General features: G+C 37.9%; 3 protein-coding genes across 7 annotated transcripts in view; all 3 read right to left on the minus strand.

Moving 5' to 3' along the window:
* Positions 1-4,128, minus strand: part of LOC141377561 (uncharacterized) — a 4,920-nt gene extending 792 nt beyond the window's left edge. Inside the window, exons 1-4 of one of the 4 annotated variants that reach the window (XR_015478062.1) lie at positions 4,085-4,128; positions 3,701-3,810; positions 1,935-3,326; positions 1-1,751 (exon numbers count right to left, since the gene is read on the minus strand). The exon at positions 1-1,751 is cut by the window's left edge and continues 792 nt beyond it. Coding sequence is in view for 2 of the 4 variants with exons in the window: in XM_087240310.1 (XP_087096436.1) it covers positions 2,722-3,326; positions 3,701-3,788 (693 nt within the window). In the remaining 2 variants the exon portion in view is untranslated. Of the gene's footprint in view, positions 3,327-3,700; positions 3,921-4,084 lie in introns of all 4 variants that reach the window. The other 3 variants (XR_015478061.1, XM_087240310.1, XM_087240309.1) reach the window with 3 other exon arrangements.
* Positions 4,129-5,794: 1,666 nt separating this feature from the next.
* zgc:113518 lies at positions 5,795-13,211 on the minus strand. Of its 2 annotated transcripts, none has more exon segments than NM_001012495.2 (3): positions 5,795-7,426; positions 10,778-10,853; positions 13,166-13,211. In NM_001012495.2, coding segments are annotated over 2 exon segments (969 nt in total). In that variant the 5' UTR covers positions 13,166-13,211; the 3' UTR covers positions 5,795-6,533.
* Positions 13,212-17,003: 3,792 nt separating this feature from the next.
* znf1014 (zinc finger protein 1014) lies at positions 17,004-22,388 on the minus strand. Its single transcript, NM_001114898.1, is given in 4 exon segments — positions 17,004-18,593; positions 20,541-20,616; positions 21,986-22,203; positions 22,319-22,388. Coding segments are annotated over 2 exon segments (1,527 nt in total). The 5' UTR covers positions 21,986-22,203; positions 22,319-22,388; the 3' UTR covers positions 17,004-17,142.
* Positions 22,389-22,414: the final 26 nt, after the last annotated feature.

The raw sequence follows: 22,414 nt of genomic DNA on the forward strand, positions 1-22,414 counted from the left end.
GTGTATTCCTCCGCCCACATACAGCCAGCAGACACTACAGATGTAAAGTTTAGAAGATGCTTGCTCAGCTGTTTAACTGTCAGCTTATGATTTGAATCTGGAAGAAAGTAGTTCCTCATATAAAAGGGTTTTTGGAACTGTGTGTTTGATTTTGTTTTATATACACAATTATGCCGTCGAACTGTTGTATAAACACAATATCACTCGTAGCAGGCCTCCTTGTGCCATCGCACGCCTCCCACCAGTGTTGATATACAGCCATATCGCACTGCTACGAGTGTGATATTGCTCACATATATCTATATACAAAACGATATTTGTTCATATTTTATAATATTTGTTAGTTGGTTAATGATAACAGCCACTGTGGGTTTCAATAATGCTTTAGTAAATGATTAATAAATAAATATTGTTCATGTTAGTAAACACATTAACCAAACATTATAAATTGTGATAAAAATACTGTGATGTTTAGATTGACCTGAACGCCGTCGTCTTAAAGAGACAGTACAACTAAAAAACAATGGAAATCTACACTCGCATGCTTGGAAGGTTGTTTTGTTGAACTGATACCTGAATCTATAGTATTTATTTACTGTGCTGTGGAAGTCAATGGGTTCAGGTTTTCAGCATTCTTCAAAATATCTTCATTTGTGTTTCACAGAGTAAAAAAAGAAAGGTTTTGAATATTCAAAGGGTGACCTTTATGGGTTCATTTTGAATTGAACTGTGCCTTTAAATCTGTAAACGTTTCATCAATGCAACAAATGTGAAGGGACATGAAGCAGGGAGAAAGCATGGAAGCGTTTCAGCATTCTTCGAAATATCTTATTTTGTGTTCAACAGAGGAAAAAAAGAAACTTAAAACTATAAAAAGGAGAACTATTGACTACTATACTACTATATGACCAACTGTCCATTTGTTTGGAGAGTGAACTGTCCCTTTAAATCTTCTGGAGATAAGAAGGAACTGTAAAGAGCCGGTCCACCCATAGTAGGTAACCAAATATTAAATTCCAGCATTCTTCAAACTATCTTCTTTTGTGATCAACAGAATTATCAAAATCAACTGATGACAGAATGTGCATTTTCTGGGGTGAACAGTCTCTTTAAATCTTTTAGAGATTAAAATAAACATTTAATCAATGCAAACAATTTAAAGGGACAGTACACCCACACATGAACACAAACTGCAGCGGGTGGGTTAATGTCACCCATAGTAAGGAAAAATAAATATAGAATTTTTGTGTTTAACAGGAAAGATGAGGGAGAATAAATGACAGAATGCTCATATTTGGGTGCACTGTCCCTTTAAGCAGTGCTTTTCTCTATGGTAAAACCCCCATTACACTCATTCTCCATGCGCAGTCTCTAGTGTCTGGGCCACTTCTGGTCTTTCTTCAGGTGTGCAGAAGGGATGAGAGAAAAACTTTTGGGTGGACTGTCCCTTTAAATCTTAAGACTTTTCATCAACGCAAGAGATTTAAAGTGACAGTACACTCAATAATGAAAATTAAATATCTTGCTCAACACAAAATAAAAATCCAGATTGATGTCAGTCATAATAGGTTAAAAATTATGGGGGAATTCTTCAAAATATATTCAAAAAACTGATTTAAAACAAAAAAAAAAGAAGAGAATATTAGTTTATTTTGGGGTGTACTGTCCCTTTAAGTAGTGCTTTTCTCTATGTTCTGGTAAACTCTCAGTTATATTCTCTCACATGCTCTCTATCTCTATATCTTGTCCCTCTGGTGCAGGAGTGTCCAAACTGGGTCCTGGAGGGCCGGTGTCCTGCAGATTTTAGCTCCAGCTTGCTTCAACACACCTGCAAGATGTTTCTAGAAAGCGTAATAAGAGCTTGATTAGCCCAGGTGTGTCTGATTGGGGTTGGAACTAAACTTTGCAGGACCTCCAGGACTGAGTTTGGACACCCCTGGTCTAGTGTTTGTGCCACTTCTGGGGTCCCTTCAGGTGTGCAGAGAATAACAGAATACCAGAATGTTGTGGGTGCACCGTGCCTTTAAACCTTCAAGAGATAACAGATTAACTTTTCATCAATGCAACAACTTTTAAAGAGACAGTACACCCAAAACACAAACAAAACAATCTTCAACACAAAATAAGAGTGCATGTTGTCACCCAGAACATTCTACAAAATATCTTCTTTTGTGTTCAACTGAATAAAAACACTGAGTGACTGTTTATTTTGGGGTGTACTGTCCCTTTAAATCATCAATGCAAAATATTTAAAGTGACAGTACACACAACAAATAAAAACAGGAATGCAGGTTGATTTCACCCAGAGCAGGACAATACATTACAGGAACATTCTTCAAAATATCTTCTTTTGCATTCAACAGAATTAAAAAAAAAACTCATAAAAATGGAGAATAAATTATGACAGAATTATTTTTTGGGGATGCACTGTCCCTTTAAACCATGCAAAAAACTTTTAAAGAGACAGTACACTCAGAAAATACAAAATAAGAGTGCAGGTTGTCAACCAGAGCATTCTTCAAAATATCTTCTTTTGTGTTCTGAATAATTATTTTGGGGTGTACTGTCCCTTTAAGCAGTGCTTTTCTCTATGTTCTGGTAAACCCTCAGTTACACACACACACACACACACACACACACACACACACACACACACACACACACACACACACACACACACACACACACACACACACACACACACACACACACACTCTGGGTCTAGTGTTTGTGCCACTTCTGGTGTCTCTTGAGGTGTGCTGAGAGGATGAACCTCTGGCCGCACTGCTCGCACCTGAAGGGCATCTCTCCAGCGTGGTACAGCACCGGGTTCTTGAAGTTGCAGACCTGGATCAGCTTCTGGTCGCTCTGCTGACTGGGCTGCGGCTTCTCGCTGGTGTGGATCTTCATGTGGCTGGTGAGGTTCCCCTGGTGCCTGAAGTTGTTCCCGCACTGCTGGCAGGTGAAGGGCCGCTCGCCGAAGTGCACGATGATGTGCTTCTTCAGGTCTCCTTTGCGCGTGAAGCTCTTGTCGCACTGCTGGCAGGTGAAGGGTTTCTCCCCATTGTGGATCAGCAGGTGGTTCTGGAGGTTGATCTTCTGCGTGTAGCTCTTGCCGCACTGCAGACAGACGTACGGCCGCTCGCTGTGCACCGTCATGTGCTCCTTCAGGTCTCCTTTACGCCGGTAGCGCTGCCCGCACTGTGGGCACGGGAAAGACTTCTTGGCGTCGCTGGAGTTCTTATCGTCCGGGTTTTCCGCGGTGCTGAGGCTCTCCGGTTCCTCCAGCTCCTCGCTCTGAGACACGCTCTCCAGCTCCACGAGCTCTAACATCAACACAGAGAGGAGGAGAGAGAGACGGCTGTGTCAGAATACACAAACAGCCACATTCAGTTATATTCCTTAGGGGTCTCCACAGTGGAATGAACCGCCAACTATTCCAGCGTATGTTTTACACAGCGGATGCCCTTCCAGATGCAAGCCAGTACTGGGAAACACCCATACACACACACACACACACACAATGCAGTTGATCAGTTCCCCTACAGCACTTGTGTTTGGACTGTGGGGGAAACCCAAACTGACCCAGACTGTCATTATGCAGTATCATGTTTGCTGTGTCTACAGATAGATATGTGTTTATAGAATGATTATAAATGGTTATAACTGATCACAGGCTTCATGTGAAGTGCCAGCTTACCGGGTTGTTCTGCGGTGTCCTCCTCACTTTTGACTCTGACAGGCTCCAGATCAGTCACATCCACGATCTCCACTTTAATGTAGTCCATTTCCAGCTTTTCCGCGATGAATCTGACATCAACAACAGCACACAGAGCAAACTGAAGAGCGCATCCGTCAGTGTGTTACACTCCACCACAACACTCCGCTATTCGCCTGTTAGCACCGCAGACCTGTCGACACTGGACAGATTACAGCACAATAACACTCTCAAACGTCAACATTCATCACATTGACCGCCGCAGAACCTTCCTAATAACGTCACTGCGCTTTCGCAGCTAAAAGAGCGAAGAGGTTTGAAGATTTTGCACAGTTTTTCACCGCTAAAATGTATAAAAACACAGACCTTTATTCGGCAGACACAGGAGAAGGCGCGGTCGCAGACCTTATGACGCGTGCTCGCGCGTTCAAAATAAAAGTCTCCAAGGAATTTTTCTTGATTTTATTTATTTATTTATTTCATTATTTATTTATTTTATTCTTTTTAGCTCCACAAACAGCTTATATATGATCTGAAATGCACAATATTTTTTACATTTATTAGACACATCAGGTGTATATGCACAAAGTATCGGTATCGCCAATACCAGCTATAATTCACTATCGTATCGGATCTGAAAGGAAATCGGTGGTTATCGAACATCACTAATTTTAACCTCAAAACATCTGAACTCAGAACACTCCCATATACAAAGGAAAATATTTAACCTCTTACCATTTATTTATTTTTTAATGCATTTAATTTACTTACAGTGCTCAGCATAATGGAGTACAACCCATTTTAGAAATGAATGTTCCTCCATTTCTTAGTGAATATAGGTGATGTATTTAAGTGCATTTTAACAAAACAGATTTATTAAAAAGATATATTTATTAATATAATATTTTAGTCACCAAACAGATTTAGAAATTGAAAGATAATATAATTAAATTCAAGCAAAATATTCCAAAAATAAATCACAACCTACAAAATTCCAACTAAATACTTCATGTTTTTGCTTTTTTTTTGTTGTATTGAATATTTTTCTATGACATAAATTTGGCTGTGCTATTTTTGGACCATTATTGTAAGTTATTTTCTTAGATTAGCTCCAGATTCGGCTTCAGTACTGACTAATGTATATGCACAAATATAATATTGTAGATCTTTCTAATAAACATGAATTTAATTCATATTAGTGAGGGGTGTACGCATATATGCTGAGCTCTGTATGTTTTTATTTATTAATGCATTTTATCAATTTATGCATATTTATTCATGTATTTATTTATGTTTTTATTTTAATGTATTCATTTTATTTATGCATTTATTTATTTAATAATGCATTTTTATTTATGAATTTTTATGCATCTATTTATTAATGTTTTTTACGCATTTATTTATTTTATAATGTATTTTTATTCATGCATTATTCATTTATAGGATTTATTTATTAATGCATTTTTATTATGCATTTTATTTATGCATTTATTTATTAACACATTTGTTTATTTATGCTCTTATTTATTCATTAACTTAATTATGCATTTATTTATTTTTCTAAAGTTTATTATTGATTTTTTAGTATATGCATATAAATTTATACTGCATTTCTATTCATGCATTTTTACACATTTATTTATTTATTTATTTATTCATTTAAGTATTTTATTAATTTATGCTTTTTATTTATGCATTATTTAACAATGCATTTTTTATTTACCGAGGTCACCAAAATCCAGCAAGGTAAACATCCTAAACTGTAAATAAAAAATCGGTTTACATAAACTGTGATGTGTGTAGGTAAGCTAGTGTTTGCATCATAGGTCTCCGAGTCAAATCCTGGAACGCCGCAGCTCTGCAGCTTTGCTTCAACCCTAATCTAATCCAACTAATCAGCGTTCAAGACTACTAGAGACTATTAAGCAGGTTTGAGTTGGAGGTGGTTGGAGAAAGAATATGCAGAGCTGCGGCCCACCAGGAATTGATCTGTATTTTGTACAGGTCTGGAGCCAGCACCTAAGCTTTTCACTCATCATAGCACACATGCTGCTAATGATGATATGACAATAAAAGTGATTTGATTTGATCTCTTTTATTAATTGCTGATGTTACAATAAGATCCAAATCACAGTGACTTTGAAGCCCAGAGCGGAGTGATGTAGCAGAGCAGTTATCCCCGCCCCCAAATATTGATTGACAGGAGCATATTAACATGTCTCCATAGTAACACATATGAACATGTCCACAGGACAGGATTTGCAGAGAGACTGGGATAAAACGGTCGATCTGTTGATCTTCAAAAAGCAGTATCTCATAGTGAACACAACTATAAACGAGGACGCTTCAATCACACGACAGGACGGCAAACTTTGTGGACGTTAAATCAGATTTAATCACATATTTAGCCATACTGTGACATTTGCAGAGAGTAGATGAGCAAAAACAGCACATGTTGACCTGAATTAGACTCAGATCAGTGGTTATTACTGTGGCCTCACAGCAAGAAGGTCGCTGGTTCGAGTCCCGGCTGGCTCAGTTGGCGTTTCTGTGTGGAGTTTGCATGCCCAAACACATGCGCTATAGGGGAATTGGTGAACTACATTGGGCGTAGTGTATGAATGTGTGTGTGAATGAGTGTGTATGGGTGTTTCCCGGTACTAGGTTGCAGCTTTAGGGAAATCTGCAGTGTAAAACATGCTGGAATAGTTGGCGGTTCATTCCGCTGTGGTGATAAATAAAGGGACTAAGTCCAAGGAAAATGAATGAATGAGACCCTCAGTGTCTGGCTTGTGTATGGAGTGTATGGTTCGAGTCACACTGATAGTTCTGTTAGTTTGGGGCAGTATTTCTCCCTGTGAATGACTGAAGACTTGTGATAAGTGAATCTCTTCCCACAGCGATGGCACTGGAAGGGTTTCTCTCCGGTGTGGAGTCTCTGGTGTTGCTGTAAAGGGCCTAGCTGTCTGAAGCTCTTCTCGCAGTGTGAGCACTTGTAGGGTCTCTCTCCCGTGTGGATCCTGTGGTGCTGTTTCAGCTCAGCTGACGTGGTGAAGGCTTTCCCACAGTCTGCGCACACGAACTCCTTCACACCCGCGTGTATGTTCTGATGGGTTTTAAACGTGGACAGCCTGGCGAAGCCCTTCCCACACACCGAACACAAGTAGGGCTTCTCGTTAGTGTGGGACATCATGTGGTCCTTCAGGTGGGACTCCTTCACAAACTTCTTCCCGCACTGATCACAGTCAAACGGCTTTGCTCCAGAGTGAATGAGCTTGTGGATCTGGAAGCCGTTCTCCCACTTGAAGCTCTTTCCACACTCGTCACAGGCGAACGGCTTCTCCTCGGAGTGGATTCGCTGGTGTTTATGAAGCGTTCCTAACTGTGTGAAACTCCTCCCGCACTGAGAGCATGTGAAGGGCTTCTCTCCGGTGTGCAGTCGGGTGTGAACTCGAAGACTTCCTCTATTTGTGAAGCTCTTCCCACATTCGGTGCAGGTGAAGGGTTTCGCTCCAGTGTGGATCTTAATGTGGCTTCTGAGAAGTCCTTTATTTCTGAAGCTCTTTCCACATTGAGGACAGGTGAAAGGCTTGTCAGGGTCTGCAGGATGAGCTTGTGTTTCTCCAACTGCACCATACTGAGATTCCTCCTCCTCCTCCTCTATTATTACTCTCTCGTCTTCATTTTCCACTTTGACTACAATGAAGTCTAAAATACAAAGCAGATTCAGAGTTTAGTATCAAACGACACCTCTATGATCTACATTCTTCATTATGAATCCGCAACAGCAGTCTGGGATTCTGGAAATACACTGAAAGCTTGTTAGAGTTGTTAGTGAAGAACTAGAAGCGGAAGTTCATTGATGAACGTGATTGGCAGGAAGCACAGCGGTTGCTAGGGTTTTCAATGTTGTTTGAGAATTGCTAATGCATTGCTAGTGTGTTTTTTCTATTGCTGAGTGGTTGCTAGGGTACTCTGGGTTGTGACCAGGCAAGCCTTATCTATATGTTTGATCAACTCATAATACTAATACGGCTTTCATTTTGTTAATTATTTATGCAGTTTTATTTATGCATTAACATATTTTTATGCATTTATTATTTATTTATTAATTTACGCATTTTTTATTTATGATTTTTTATTTATACATTTGTTTATGCATTTTATTATCTATGCATTTATTTATTTATGCATTTTATTATCTATGCATTTATTTATTTATGCATTTTATTATCTATGCATTTATTTATTAATGCATTTTATTATTTATGCATTTATTTATTTATGAATTTGTATTTATGCATTTATTTATGCATTTATGTTTTAAGCATTTATTTATTTATGCATTTATTTATTTATGAATTTCTATTTATGCATTTATTTATGCATTTATGTTTTAAGCATTTTATTATTTAAGCATTTATTTATTTATGCATTTTATTATTTATGCATTTATTTATTTATGAATTTTTATTTATGCATTTATGTTTTAAGCATTTATTTATTTATGCATTTATGTTTTAAGCATTTATTTATTTATTTATGCATTTTATTATTTATGCATTTATTTATTTATGAATTTTTATTTATGCATTTATTTATGCATTTATGTTTTAAGCATTTATTTATTTATGCATTTTATTATTTATGCATTTATTTATTTATGCATTTTATTATTTATGCATTTATTTATTTATGAATTTTTATTTATGCATTTATTTATGCATTTATGTTTTAAGCATTTTATTATTTATGCATTTATTTATTTATGCATTTTATTATTTATGCATTTATTTATTTATGAATTTTTATTTATGCATTTATGTTTTAAGCATTTATTTATTTATGCATTTATGTTTTAAGCATTTATTTATTTATGCATTTTATTATTTATGCATTTATTTATTTATTAATTTTTATTTATGCATTTATTTATGCATTTATGTTTTAAGCATTTATTTATTTATGCATTTTATTATTTATGCATTTATTTATTTATGCATTTTATTATTTATGCATTTATTTATTTATGAATTTTTATTTATGCATTTATGTTTTAAGCATTTATTTATTTGTACATTTATGTAGTAAGCATTTATTTATTTATGCATTTTATTATTTATGCATTTATTTATTTATGAATTTTTATTTATGCATTTATTTATGCATTTATGTTTTAAGCATTTTATTATTTATGCATTTATTTATTTATGTATTTTATTATTTATGCATTTATTTATTTATGAATTTTTATTTATGCATTTATTTATGCATTTATGTTTTAAGCATTTATTTATTTATGCATTTTATTATTTATGCATTTATTTATTTATTTATGCATTTATTTATTTATGCATTTTATTATTTATTAATTCATGCATTTATTTATAAATTAATTTATGCATTTATTTATACATTTATTTATTAATTTATGCATTTATTTATTTATGCATTTTATTATTTATTAATTCATGCATTTATTTATAAATTAATTTATGCATTTATTTATACATTTATTTATTAATTTATGCATTTATTTATTTATTTATGCATGTTTATATAGGCATTTATTTATTTATTTATTTATGCATTTTATTTTATGAATTTATTTATTAATTTATGCATTTCATTATTAATTGATGCACGTTTATTTATGCATTTGTTTACACATTTTAATTTATGCATCTACTTATTAATTTATGCATTTTTATTTATGTATGTTTATTTATGCATTTATTTATTTTTTTTGTATGTATTTATTTAATTATGCATTGTTAATTTATGCATTTATTTAACGGAGCAAGGAATTTTGCCACAGTATTTCCTAAAATATTTTTTCTTCTGAAGAAAGACTTGTGACATGAGAACTCTGTTCATCAACAAAACTGTAATTTACAAACAACAGCAGAACTATTTATTCATTCATTTTCTTTTCGGCTTAGTCCCTTATTCATCAGGGGTCGCCACAGCAGAATGAACCGCCGGCGCCAACTATTCCAGCATATGTTTTACACAGCGGATGCCTTTTTACCTGCAACCCAGCAATGGGAAACACCCATACACACACACTCATACACTACGACCATTTTAGTTGATCAATTCCCCTATCGCGCATTTGTTTGAACTATGAAGGAAACCAGAGCACCCAGAGGAAACCCGCGCCAACAAGGGGGGGAACAAACTCCACAAAGAAATGCCCAGAAGTCACTCGAACCAGCAACCTTCTTGCTGTGAGGCCACAGTGTGACACCACTGAGCCACCCCACTATTACTACGTTTTACTATTTAATACTAACAAGCATTTTTTGCATATTATAGCACTTAGCTAATTATTGTTAGCATGTTGCTAATCATTGCTAGCATGTTTAACATACAATACATTCTATTTGCTAGCATTAGTCAATCGAGACAACCTCTATGTCTCTATGATGTTCTGATGCTGAGATATCGCCGTTTTTAAATGGTTGCTAGGTTGGTCTGTTTTGTTGCTATGAGTTGATGTACAGCTTAAAATTATGATACATTAAAGCTTCCTGCCTATATGAATGATATAAATTGACCCAGATGTCTCTATGGCAGTGCAGTATAAAGAGATCAATCTGGGCCTTTATAATGGGAGTCTATGAGTTTCTTCAGCATTTTAAGTCAATGGGGATGTTTGGGGTGCTCCTGCACTCCAGGGGTACAACTTATACCCCAGTTTAATATGTAGTTTTACACAGTGTGAAAGCCTCTTTAAATGTGGAGGATCACATGTTTCTTGGAATTTCTCTTTCGGAGTTATGATGCGTCAAACTTTGGTCCAATGTTAAGTCAATGGGATTTTTTCAGAGTTTTCCGGGTCAGTTTTCCAAAAACTGAAAGTTGGATCAGTTGGAAAAGACATAGCAACCCAAGTCAGACTAGTCTAAAGATGTGCACCAAATTTGGCGGTCATCGCTTAAAATCCCTAGGAGGAGATAGATATTAAATTTCCTATGTAAGAGAAAGGGATAATATTGTTTATGTAGGATAACCGTGTGCTGGGTAATCAAAGCAGTATCATTAAAGATCTCCAACCTCTGTGTTCTTCAGCGTCTCCTGCGTTTCCTTCCTCCTCATTAATAATCTTCATTACAGTGTCACAGCTCCACATCTGGGGAAAAAGATCCACCACGCATTAATCTACACAATTATTTACACTTCTGTTTAATGACATGATGCAACAAACTAAATAAATCTTAAATCTAAATCTAAAGACCATCAAGTGTCAGATTTAACCCTACACCTGGTTAGTAACTAGAGCAGTGTTTATAGAGCATTTCAATGTGGTGATGTCATTGACCCATGAACATTTAGTGCTTGTTAATAAACTCTTTCATAACTGTAACAAGAGGCAATTCAATACTAACTTAATGTCAAAACAGCACTAATAACATCAATATGTGGCTCTTTTTGGATTCTCGGAAGCTAAAGAAATTAAAAATGTAAAACAGGAAATATGCTGGGATCATCGTGTTTGTTTACATCCCTCAAAATGGTCTATAGCGCATTATATTTATATTAAAATATAATATAGCCTCTAAAATAGGGGTCTCAAACTGCGACCCACGGCTGATGTCAAAAATAGAACCAGACTTGCCCCACAAAATGTATATTTTTAATTACGATCATTGTTGTGCCGTCACATTCAGCCACTTGTGGTTTTGAGCCTCTACTGGACATGTAAGGTACTGCACTATATATGCGCTACATTTATACACTTCTATCCAACTGAATGACCCAACAAACTAATATATTTTTAACCTTCAAGACACTAAAGAGCATCAAATGTCACATTTAACCCCATAACTAGTCAGTATTAATAGACTAGATCCGTGTTTATAGCATAAATTTATATTAAAATGTAATATAGCCTCTAAATCAGGGGGCATAAACTACCACCCACAACTGACGTCAAAAATATAACGAGATAGGCCTCCAAAACCGACGCAGTGGCGCAGTAGGTAGTGCTGTCGCCTTACAGCAAGAAGGTTGCTGGTTCGAGTCTTGGCTGAGCCAGTTGGCATTTCTGTGTGGAGTTTGCATGTTCTCCCCTTGTTGGTTTCCTCCGGGTGCTCCGGGTTCCCCCACAGTCCAAACACATGCGCTATAGGGGAATTGGGTAGGCTAAATTGTCTGAAGTGTGTGTGTGAATGAGTGCGTATGTTTCGCAGAGATGGGTTGCAGCTGGAAGGGTATCCACTGCGTAAAACATGTGCTGGATAAGTTGGCAGTTCATTCCGCTGTGGTGACCCCTGATTAATAAAGGGACTAAGTTGAAAAGAAAATGAATGAATGGTCCCTAAAATATCTATATTTTAATTACTATCATTGTGCCGTCGCATATAGCCACTTGTGGTTCAGTGCCGCCACCTACTGGACATGTAAGGTACTGCACTATATATGCGCTACATTTTCACTTTCGGTTTGTCTCAGTGTACTCAGTCAAGAGTAACACACCTGCAGATTATTTCTGTGGCTGATTTAAAAGTGGAATCCTCAGAAATATATGTCTATAAGGGCTCTATTTTTGTAAATGTACAAAGGTCATTCGATTACTATTAGTTTTATACCGCCTGTATTTTGTTGTACACACACTTCTCCATGGCTTACACAAAATACTGTGATCATTTTACTAATATTTAATCATTTTCTTTTCGGCTTAATCCCTTTATTAATCTGGGGTCGCCACAGCGGAATGAATCGCCAACTATTCTAGCATATGTTTTACACAGCGGATGCCCTTCCAGCTGCAACCCAGTACTGGGAAATACTAATATTCATTTCAAATTGAACAGATGTTCCTCCTATGTGTATTAATATCTGTGTAAACACTCTGCTCTTCAGCGTAATGTTGATGTCAGGCTGGTTGAACTGAACACGTTAAAGTAAATAAATGTGACTATATACATGCTTGATTTCCCTCTTTATTGTAGTTTTACAAAAAATAAAGATATTGAGACCGCAATATCCGCTCTATCTTGAATGTTCTCCTAAAATGAGCATGTTTTCTGTGTGTGGGTTCCACCGCTTCACTTCGCTGGTAAAGAATGGGCTCTTGTCATCATTGCCTTTACAGTGCAATAACTGAACATAAACACAGGAGGCTGAGGGAAAAGCCCATTTCAGGAGAACATTCCACATGACACTTGCAGTTTTTTCACGCTTCATGTGTTTACAAATCAGAGGTTTACAACATTATACCTGTTTAGGATCATATCGTCAGCATGCGAATGCAGAATCAAAAATATGAGACATTGCTTTAGCAACATTAGCTGTAGTGCTAATGCAGCTATTCTCTATCTCTGACAGCAAAATATTACAGCTGACCTATTGTTTCCTTAGCGAATATCCGCTATTCATACTTCAGAGAAACAGTAACATTACTGCAAATAACATTAAACGGGTACAATAATAACAGTTTACCTAAAACCAGCAGTTGTTTTTCTTCCTCTTCGTGTTGTTAATCGCGGTTAAATCTGAAACAGAGCAGCGCCACCTGCTGCACTGGAGCGACACAAATACACTAAACTAGGGGTGGGCAAGCTCGGTCCTGGGGGGCTGGTGTCCTGCATAGTCTAGCTCCAACTCTAATCAAAAACACCTGAACATGCCAATCAGTGTCTACAAGATCACTAGAAATCTATAAGCAGGTGTGTTTGATTAGAGTTGGAGCTAAACTGTGCAGGACACCGACCCCACTTGCCCACCCCTGCACCTACCAACATCATGAAGCTGATAAATCTGAAGGCGGGGAAACATCAAACGTGTATTTAAACATATTTAAAGCTGTTTTAAACCTCATAGTACATAAAATAAGGAAAAGAAAACAGCATCAGAAATCTTACAATCTATTTGATCTCAGATTGGTCATTCATTTTCAGCTTAACCCCTTAATTCATCAAGGCCCGGTTTTTCAAAAGTAATCCACTGGGATTTTGGATAACAGATTGGATCAAATCTTAAAAATGTGTTTTTCTAAAGAAAAAACGGGTTATGTAATTGGATTAGATCACGTAAGCCAATCTTGGTTTTGATGCCTTTTCTGTAGGATTTGAATGACTTTGATCCAGCAAATCTGGATTTAACTGATCCCATCAGTAGGGGGGATTCAGTGTGGATTTCATGCCCAAAATGTAATGAAAACTTTAAAAATGTATCAAACAATACTATATCTGGATCATGCAGTATCTTACAAGATTTATTGATAAGGTTTTAATTGTATTTGTTCATCCGTCAGGCTGCAGTGAGTATAGGCTTTAACCTATTCAGCCTTTCAGGATAGGCCTACAGCAAAGCAGAAAGAGTTTGGCCTCATAAAATAATCCCCCAAACGTGTCAAAAATGACAAAAACAACAATTCTATTCCGTCACTAATTGATATATATATATATTCATCACAATGGAAATATTTTTGTTTTTAGAATATTTATTAGTGATGCATGCAATGATTACAGAATAACCAAAAAAAGGCAAAGAATGGCGATCACTGATTTCTGAAATCACTTTCAACACTTGCAGAAAGAGACTGAAAGAGCAGAAGCACAGCTTCATCTGCAGAGGAACAACAGACTCTGAGCAAACCAAGACCAGACCTGAGATCAGCTGCGCTCAGACAAGCTGCTCTCTCTCCACATCAGATGAGGAATCTGACATTACTGTGGAGGTTTTGACATCAAGTCTTTTTTAAGTTCAACACATCTATATTTGAAACGTGTTATAAATATCCTCAATGTCCAGTGTTTGTGTTGTGAATCTCAGATGAGCGGACTGCTGGAAGAGGATGGGCTTGGGTTTTTCTTGTTAGTAGTTTTTTTGTTAAATGTGTGTGCGTTTTCACTAAATAATAATAATAATAATAATCAAGTTATATAAACTCCACACTGGCTATTCTGCTTGTTGCTCTGTACATATCTTCAGTTCTACACTGTGATTTCCTCTCCTGTTTGAGCACTGGTTACCCAGATTTACTGATTTTCTAAAATCTCAACGCTACACTGTTTGTTTGTTTTCCAGACATTTTATAGGGTACGGTTGACATTCTAAACAGTAAAAACAACATAAACTAAAAAAAACCTTGTAACACAGCCTGCAGGTCTACACATGCGTTTAGGAAAAGGCATAAGGGGAAAATCAGATCAGTTCATTATTCTGCATAAAGGCATCCTGTTGTGATGAATATTTAAGCATAATGATGGTGGAACGATAGTTTTAATGAAAACTCCATCTCGTTAAGTCAATGTTTGAGCAGACGCAGAAGCTTATTAGGCTCATGATTTATACTGACCCCGTTCACCTCAAGCAGAACATTTACATTTATCAATCACACAGATATTCATAGTTAGATAAATACCCACAAAGCAATGTTATGCTTAATTGACATCTAATAGACATCTAAACATGGACGTCTAGCATAACGTTAAATTTGATCCGTCAGTGAACGACTAATTGACGTCTAAGAATAGTCCAAAACTAGACCAGTCATCAAATGCCCAGACTAGACAGATACCCCTAACCCAAATTTAGCCTTGTTTTAGTAAAGCCGTCTTATGTTGAGACATCTATTAGACGTCTATTCAGCTTTTTTTAACCCGTTATTGTGCATTTGAGCATTTGTTATTTGAGCATTAATTGAGCATAGATTTAAGATTGGTGTCATTTTAAGGAAGACAGGTGTCAGAATGTAGCTGAAGTGGAAAAAGGGATAAAGACTTAAACCATTAGTTATGTGCCTACAATACATGTGTATATTAGTACATTACATGACATATTTTAGCCTAAAATTGACAGAACTTTAAAGCTAAATATTTGATCAAATTATATTCCAAAACTGAAGTTAACATCTTAAAAAAATGTGTTTTTTTTCTGTAAGATTGTTTGGCCACACTACCAGACATAATCACCGTGTTTACATTGCTTAACATACAAAGGTTCCCCTGATGTTTTGAGGAATATAAACCATATTATTTTCTACTTTTGACAATATTTGTAAAGTAAACATACAAATCTGATGTAATATAGGCAGTTTGATGGCATTAGAGTTTAATTTAGCCTCCAAAAACACTTTTACATGTGGATTGCTGTAGCAAAGTAATACTTAAGACTCTAATGAGGGCTGTTGCAAATGAATAAACAACTGTTGCTCAGTATTATCTATCAAAAATCCGCCACCAGAAATGGAAACCAGAAATATTAAGAGTTCAAACGATATATAGATTGTCATGATTGCTTCACTTTTAAACAGCAATATTATGGTTTAGATATGTAGGAGTAAACGCTCACACAGGTTGTATGGTGACAGTAAACGTGTTTAATCTATCACTCTTCCTACATAATAAATGTATCCATGTCTTAGTCAAGCCGTCTAATGTTTAAACATCGATTTGACGTCTATTAGACTTCTTTTAACCCCTTAACTGTCGCCTCCAGTTTATTAACATACCTTTGAGCATCAATTGAGCATAGATTTAAGATTACCCTCATTTTAAAGAAGACAGGTGTCAGATTGTAGTTGAAGTGAGAGAAAGTTAAATAAAACAAGTTACATTACTTAGAATAAATTTATAAAAACAGTGCGTTTATATTTTAATATATTACATAAAATATGTATTTTACAAAACCTTTTTATACATAAAAAAGGTTTAGCCTACAGTTGACAGAAAATCAAAGCTAAGTACGTGATCAGTGTCTATTCCAAATCTCCCAAAGAATCGAGCTTTCAGTGAGATGTAGTTTGGCCGCAGTACCAAACATGACCACTAGTTCACCATACGGTTTTCATTAGTGAGAAAAGACGGGCACCACTTATGTTTTTGAGGAATATGAACCATATGTTTTCATACTTTTGACAATATTTGTAAAGTAAACATACAATTCTGATGTAGTATGGGAAGTTTGGTGGTATAAGAGTTGAATTCAGCCTCCGAAAACCCTTTCACATGTGGATTGCTGTAGCAAAGTAATACTTTACTACTCTAATGAGTGCAAATTAATAAATCACTGTTATTACTTACTCAGTAATATCTATCAAAAATCAGCCACCAGATATGGAAACTAGTAATGTTGCGCATTCAAATGATATATAGCTTGTTATGATTGCTTCACGTTTATACTACAATATTATGGTTTAAATGTAAGTGTAAGCGCCCCTACAGGTTGTAAGGTGACAGAAAACGTGTTTCATCTATTACTCTTCACACATAACTATAAACAGTGATGCATATCTACTCACACATCTTTGACCTTCCCATCGATATACAGTTCGTCATGCTTTGATTAAGATTTAATTGCAAAAATAAGATGTAAACATAAGCCTCCAGGTGGCGTTTAAGGGGTTAAACACAATGATACTTGCTGGGTATCATCTGAGCAATTATTAATAGAGACTTGTCGCTAGGTCATTGTCAGTGTGGATTCTTTTCTAGATGCATTTTTAAAAAGCACAACCTTACAAAGCCCTTCCCGCACACCGTACACGAGTACGGCTTTTCCCCACTGTGAGACATCAGGTGTGTCTTCAGGTCTGACTTCTGCACAAACGTTTTACCGCACTGATCGCAGTCAAAGGGCTTTTCCCCGGAGTGAATGAGCTTGTGGATCTGGAGACTCCTCCGCCATTTGAAACTCTTCCCGCACTCGTCACAGGTGTAGGGCTTCTCTCCGGTGTGGATCCTCTCGTGTCCCTGAAGGCTTCCAGAACTGGTGAAGCTCTTCTCGCAGTATGAACACTTGTAGGGCTTTTCTCCAGTGTGGATCTTCTGGTGCGCGTTTAACAGTGTGGACGTGGTGAAGGCTTTTCCACAATCCGAGCACACGAACTCCTTCACCCCGGCGTGTGCTTTCTGATGGTTTTTAAAAACGCTCAACCTCACAAAGCCCTTCCCGCACACCGCACACGAGTACGGCTTTTCTCCAGTGTGGGACATCATGTGGGTCTTCAGGTCTGACTTCTGCACAAACTTCTTCCCGCATTGATCACAGCTGAACTGCTTTTCTCCAGAGTGAATGAGCTTGTGGATCTGGAGGCTGTTCTCCCACTTGAAGCTCTTTCCACACTCGTCACAGGCGAACGGCTTCTCCTCGGAGTGGATTCGATGGTGTTTCTTAAACGCTCCCGACTGCTTGAAGGTCTTCTGGCAGAACGCACACTTATAGGGTCTTTTTTCGGTGTGGATCTTCTGGTGCGCTTTCAGCAGGGTGAACGTCGTGAAGGTTTGGCCACAATCCGTGCATGAATACTCGTTCACACCCGTGTGTGTTTTCTGATGGTGTCGAAAACGACACAAGCGCGCAAACCCCTTCCCGCAAAACTCACACGAGTAAGGTTTCTCGTTAGTGTGGGACATCATGTGGTCCCGCAGTTCAGACTTCTGAATATATCTCTTCCCGCATTGATCACAGCCGAAGGGCTTTTCTCCAGAGTGAATGAGCTTGTGGATCTGGAGACAGTTCGCCCATTTGAAGCTCTTTCCACACTCGTCGCATGTAAACGGCTTCTCTTCGAAGTGAATTCGCTGGTGATCGTCAAACGTTCCTGAGCGTCTGAAACTCTTCCCGCATAGGGAGCACGTGAACGGTTTCTCTCCGGTGTGGAGTCTCATGTGCACCTCGAGACTTGATTTAATTCGGAAGCTCTTCCCACATTCAGCGCAGGCGAACGGCTTCAATCCAATGTGGATGCCAATGTGCTGCTTGAGGTAATGCTTCTTTCTGAAGCTCTTTCCACATTGAGGACAGGTGAAAACGGTTTCAGTGTCTGCAGGTTGAGATTGCGTTTCTCCAACCGCACCATCTTGACATTCCTCCTCCTCCTCCTCTTTAATTTCTCTCTCTTCTTCCTTGACTATCATCAGGGCTGAAATAAAACACATCCTGACTTTAATTTCAAGTGACACCTCTATTATCTGCATTTTCAACAGTCTGTGGCCCTGCTTTTACATTAATACGTTTTAGTTTTAAAGGGTCACGAAACACCAGAACACATGTGTTGAGCTGTTGACAGTGGTATATGTGTCCCACACTGCTATAAACACTATCAGGACACCTATATTTCACTAAAAAGTGTAAATTGGTTGTTTTTGCGTTATTTCAAGCAAATTCGTACTTCCGTTTTGAAACTAATTGTTGAAGCTGCGTCACGGTCATGAGATAATAGCGTGTATTCCAGCGTGCAGACTGGACGTCTGTGCCAGAGTGTGTCTTATTACGTCTTACAGTGTGCTGCATTAATGCATGAGTAAAGCTTGGTTCAAACCAATCAGCGCGCTCTATTGTGCAACTTCATTAATATTCATTACTGTCACAGTGTTTAGATGGCAGAGACGCCACGTTGTGTTGGCAAAACAAGCGTGAAGTGTTGCTTTTATAGTTTGCTGCAGTGAAGTTTTGTTTTCATTTTCTCTCTGTGAGAGCGCAGCTGGAGTCACGTGTGGATTAACAGTGTACGCGACGCTCGACAACAATAACTTACGTGTCTAAGGAGGAACATTGTTTGGTAAGTGAGCGACCAGTGCTCTTTGTTAATTCAGTTTGTTCGTATTGAACTAAGTTAACTATTGCACCGAGTGTAAACATGTTAGCATCACAACCAAACTTTAACCTTGTGTAGGATTTTCGCCGCATTTAGTGACCGGAATAACACACGCGGCTTTCTGACACTACCTGCCGTGTGCATCTAAGTTTCCGGGAAATGCGGAGGGTTTTTTTTCTCTCATTCGCCGTGTGGCATTAAACATTGCATGAAAAATACATGCTTAGAGCAGCTCCTCGAATCAAATATCTCGTTTGTCGCAAGGGGCATGAATGAATTCCCTGAATGAAAGAGCCAAACTGCAGTTAAAGTCCACCATTTAATCATTTGGCAAATACAGATGTCCATGTAAACACCATCACTTTCTCCCGTGTGTGTGTGTGTGTGTGTGTGTGTGTTTTGACTCTGAAACTCGCGCTTGCCCAAATAGACACTCCCACACCCTCCCACTTTAGTTCCTCCTAAACAGAGCTGGACACGCCCACTTTTTCCAAAGTAGAGGTGTGAAAACACCCTGCTAAAACGAGGGGCTTTCATGGCCCTTTAAAATGGCCTTTTAGAATAAAAGTGATCCGCGTCCACACTTGTGTTTCACCTAGTGTTTCTGAACAACTCTCCGTCAACATTACACCACGGAAAACGCACATCACGTGACCACACACACACACACACACGCCGGCATGCACTGCAGCGCTGAGAGCTACACATCGGACATCAAGAATCTCCCGCTGGATTTAATCTTATTATATTTGTTAAGCGTGATATTTAATTAATTAAGACCCGACTTTGGTCTTCTGAATCTATGACTTGTTCTCAGGTAACGTGTTTTGGCTGAGCGCAAAGATCAGTTAATATATTAATGAATGTAACCGCAGACACTGATTCCGCACATTGTCTGACTGCCTGCCTTTATTTGCTATAATATATAAAGTTATTGTACGTTACACTTTTAAAAAGGCCATTATTGATTATTAAACTGATATTCAGCAATAGAGAGGGAATGTTTCATATAATCACTGAACATGAAAGGAGGCAGTGATGTTATCGGCTCTGTTTTGTTATAAACATGCACACAGTGAAGATGACGCTCATATAAATATGCAGCTACACGACGCCACAACATTTCTGCTGTCTGTTAAGTTGTTAATATCAAATGAAAATAGCAGTTCCTTATATCATGTGTTCATTTTACTTTAAACTAAAATGTATTAGTGTAAACAGGGCATTTGATTCTGGAAATCTGTCATTAATGAAGGATTAAAGATCTCCAACCTCTGTGTTCCTCAGTGTCTCCTGTGTTTTCTTGCTCCTCTTTAATAATCTTCTTTACACCGTCACAGCTCCACATCTGAGGGGAAAAGATCCAGCACACATTAATCTACCGCAGTGATCTCCAACCTTTTTCAGCCAATAATCTCAAACCTCAGCCTTGCAGACAATCAAGATCTACCAACTGAAAATGAAGACAGGAAAATAAAGCTTTTCCCAGAGATGGGTTGCGGCTGGAAGGGCATCTGCTGCGTAAAAACTTGCTGGATAAGTTGGCGGTTCATTCTGCTGTGGCGACCCCGGATTTATAAAGGGACTAAGCTGACAAGAAATTGAATGAATTAATTGAAAATAAAGCTCCAGTTTTGCCTTTAGCATTTCTAACTTAAAGACATTTTTGAAAGTAGTATAAAGCACACGTGACAGCTATAGATATAAAGGTGCTAATGCAATGGCAGAGATCACAGTTTGGGATGTTTGTTTTATTTTATTTTGCATGTGATGCATCTTGGCTGAATAAATGCATTTTTAAAAATTTTTTTAAATTATTATTATTGTGGCGTTGATGCTCAATTGGTACTAATGGACCCAAAGAAAATCTCCCCCACACCATTACACCACCACCACCAGCCTGAACCGCTGATACAAGGCAGGATGATCCATGCTTTCATGTTGTTGAGGCCAAATTGTGAGCCGAGCATCTGAATGTGTCAGCAGAAATGGAGACTCATCAGAGCAGCAACGTTTCTCCAATCTTCTATTGTCCAGTTTTGGTGAGTCTGTGTGAATTGTAGCCTCAGTTTCCTGTTCTTAGCTGACAGGAGCGGCACCCGGTGTGCTCTTCTGCTGCTGTAGCCCATCCGCCTCAAGGTTGGACGTGTTGTGTGTTCAGAGATGCTCTTCTGCAGAGCTCGGTTGTAGCGAGTGCTTATTTGAGTTACTGTTGCCTTTCTATCAGCTGGAACCAGTCTGGCCATTCTCCTCTGACCTCTGGCCTCATCAACAAGGCATTTGCGCCCACAGAACTGCCGCTCACTGGATATTTCCTCTTTGTCGGAGCATTCTCTGTAAACCCTAGAGATGGTTGTGCGTGAAAATCCCAGTAGATCAGCAGTTTCTGAAATACTCAGAGCAGCACGTCTGGCAGTAACAACCATGCCACGTTCAAAGTCTCTTAAATCCCCTTTCTTCCCCATTCTGATGCTCGCTTTGACCTGCAGCAGATCCTCTTGACCGTGTCTACATGCCGACATGCAGTGAGCTGCTGCCATGTGATTGGCTGACATTTGCATTAACGAGCAGTTGGACAGGTGTACCTAATAAAGTGGTCGGTGAGTGTACATATACACTCACATCCATAACGAATGAATACACATTTACATATTAGATGTTTTATTATAGAAATTATAACAGAACACTTAGAACAGCATCATTTTTACTTAACGTACCGTGTCTGGAGCTGATGTTGTCCTCGAGATGATGCTTTATAATCAGTCAGCAGTGCTGAAGAGAGCCGTCTGTGAGGCAGCCCGGTGTGAAATAATTATCAGGAGGACTCACAAAACAGCACATTTACACTAATAAAGCCTCCTCAGTGCAGACATGACCGCTGTTTATCTCCGTCAGCAAAACACTACTGAGACTGGACACATCTCCGACTGCTGAACTATTGATTCAGAGCTGAACTAACGTTATTACTCTGAGAAACAGTATGGTACAAACATTACTGTAAATATTATTAAGAGAATAATATAATATCGGTTATAAATAATATAATTTACCTAAATCCAGCAATTACTAAACAACAGCGACTGCAGCGGTTGTTTCTTCCTCTCCGTGTTGTTATTCGCGGTTAAAGCTGAAGCAGAGCAGCGCCA

Source organism: Danio rerio, chromosome 2 (genome assembly GCF_052040795.2).
Source record: "Danio rerio strain M-AB ecotype USA chromosome 2, GRCz13ab, whole genome shotgun sequence".
NCBI lineage: Eukaryota > Metazoa > Chordata > Actinopteri > Cypriniformes > Danionidae > Danio > Danio rerio.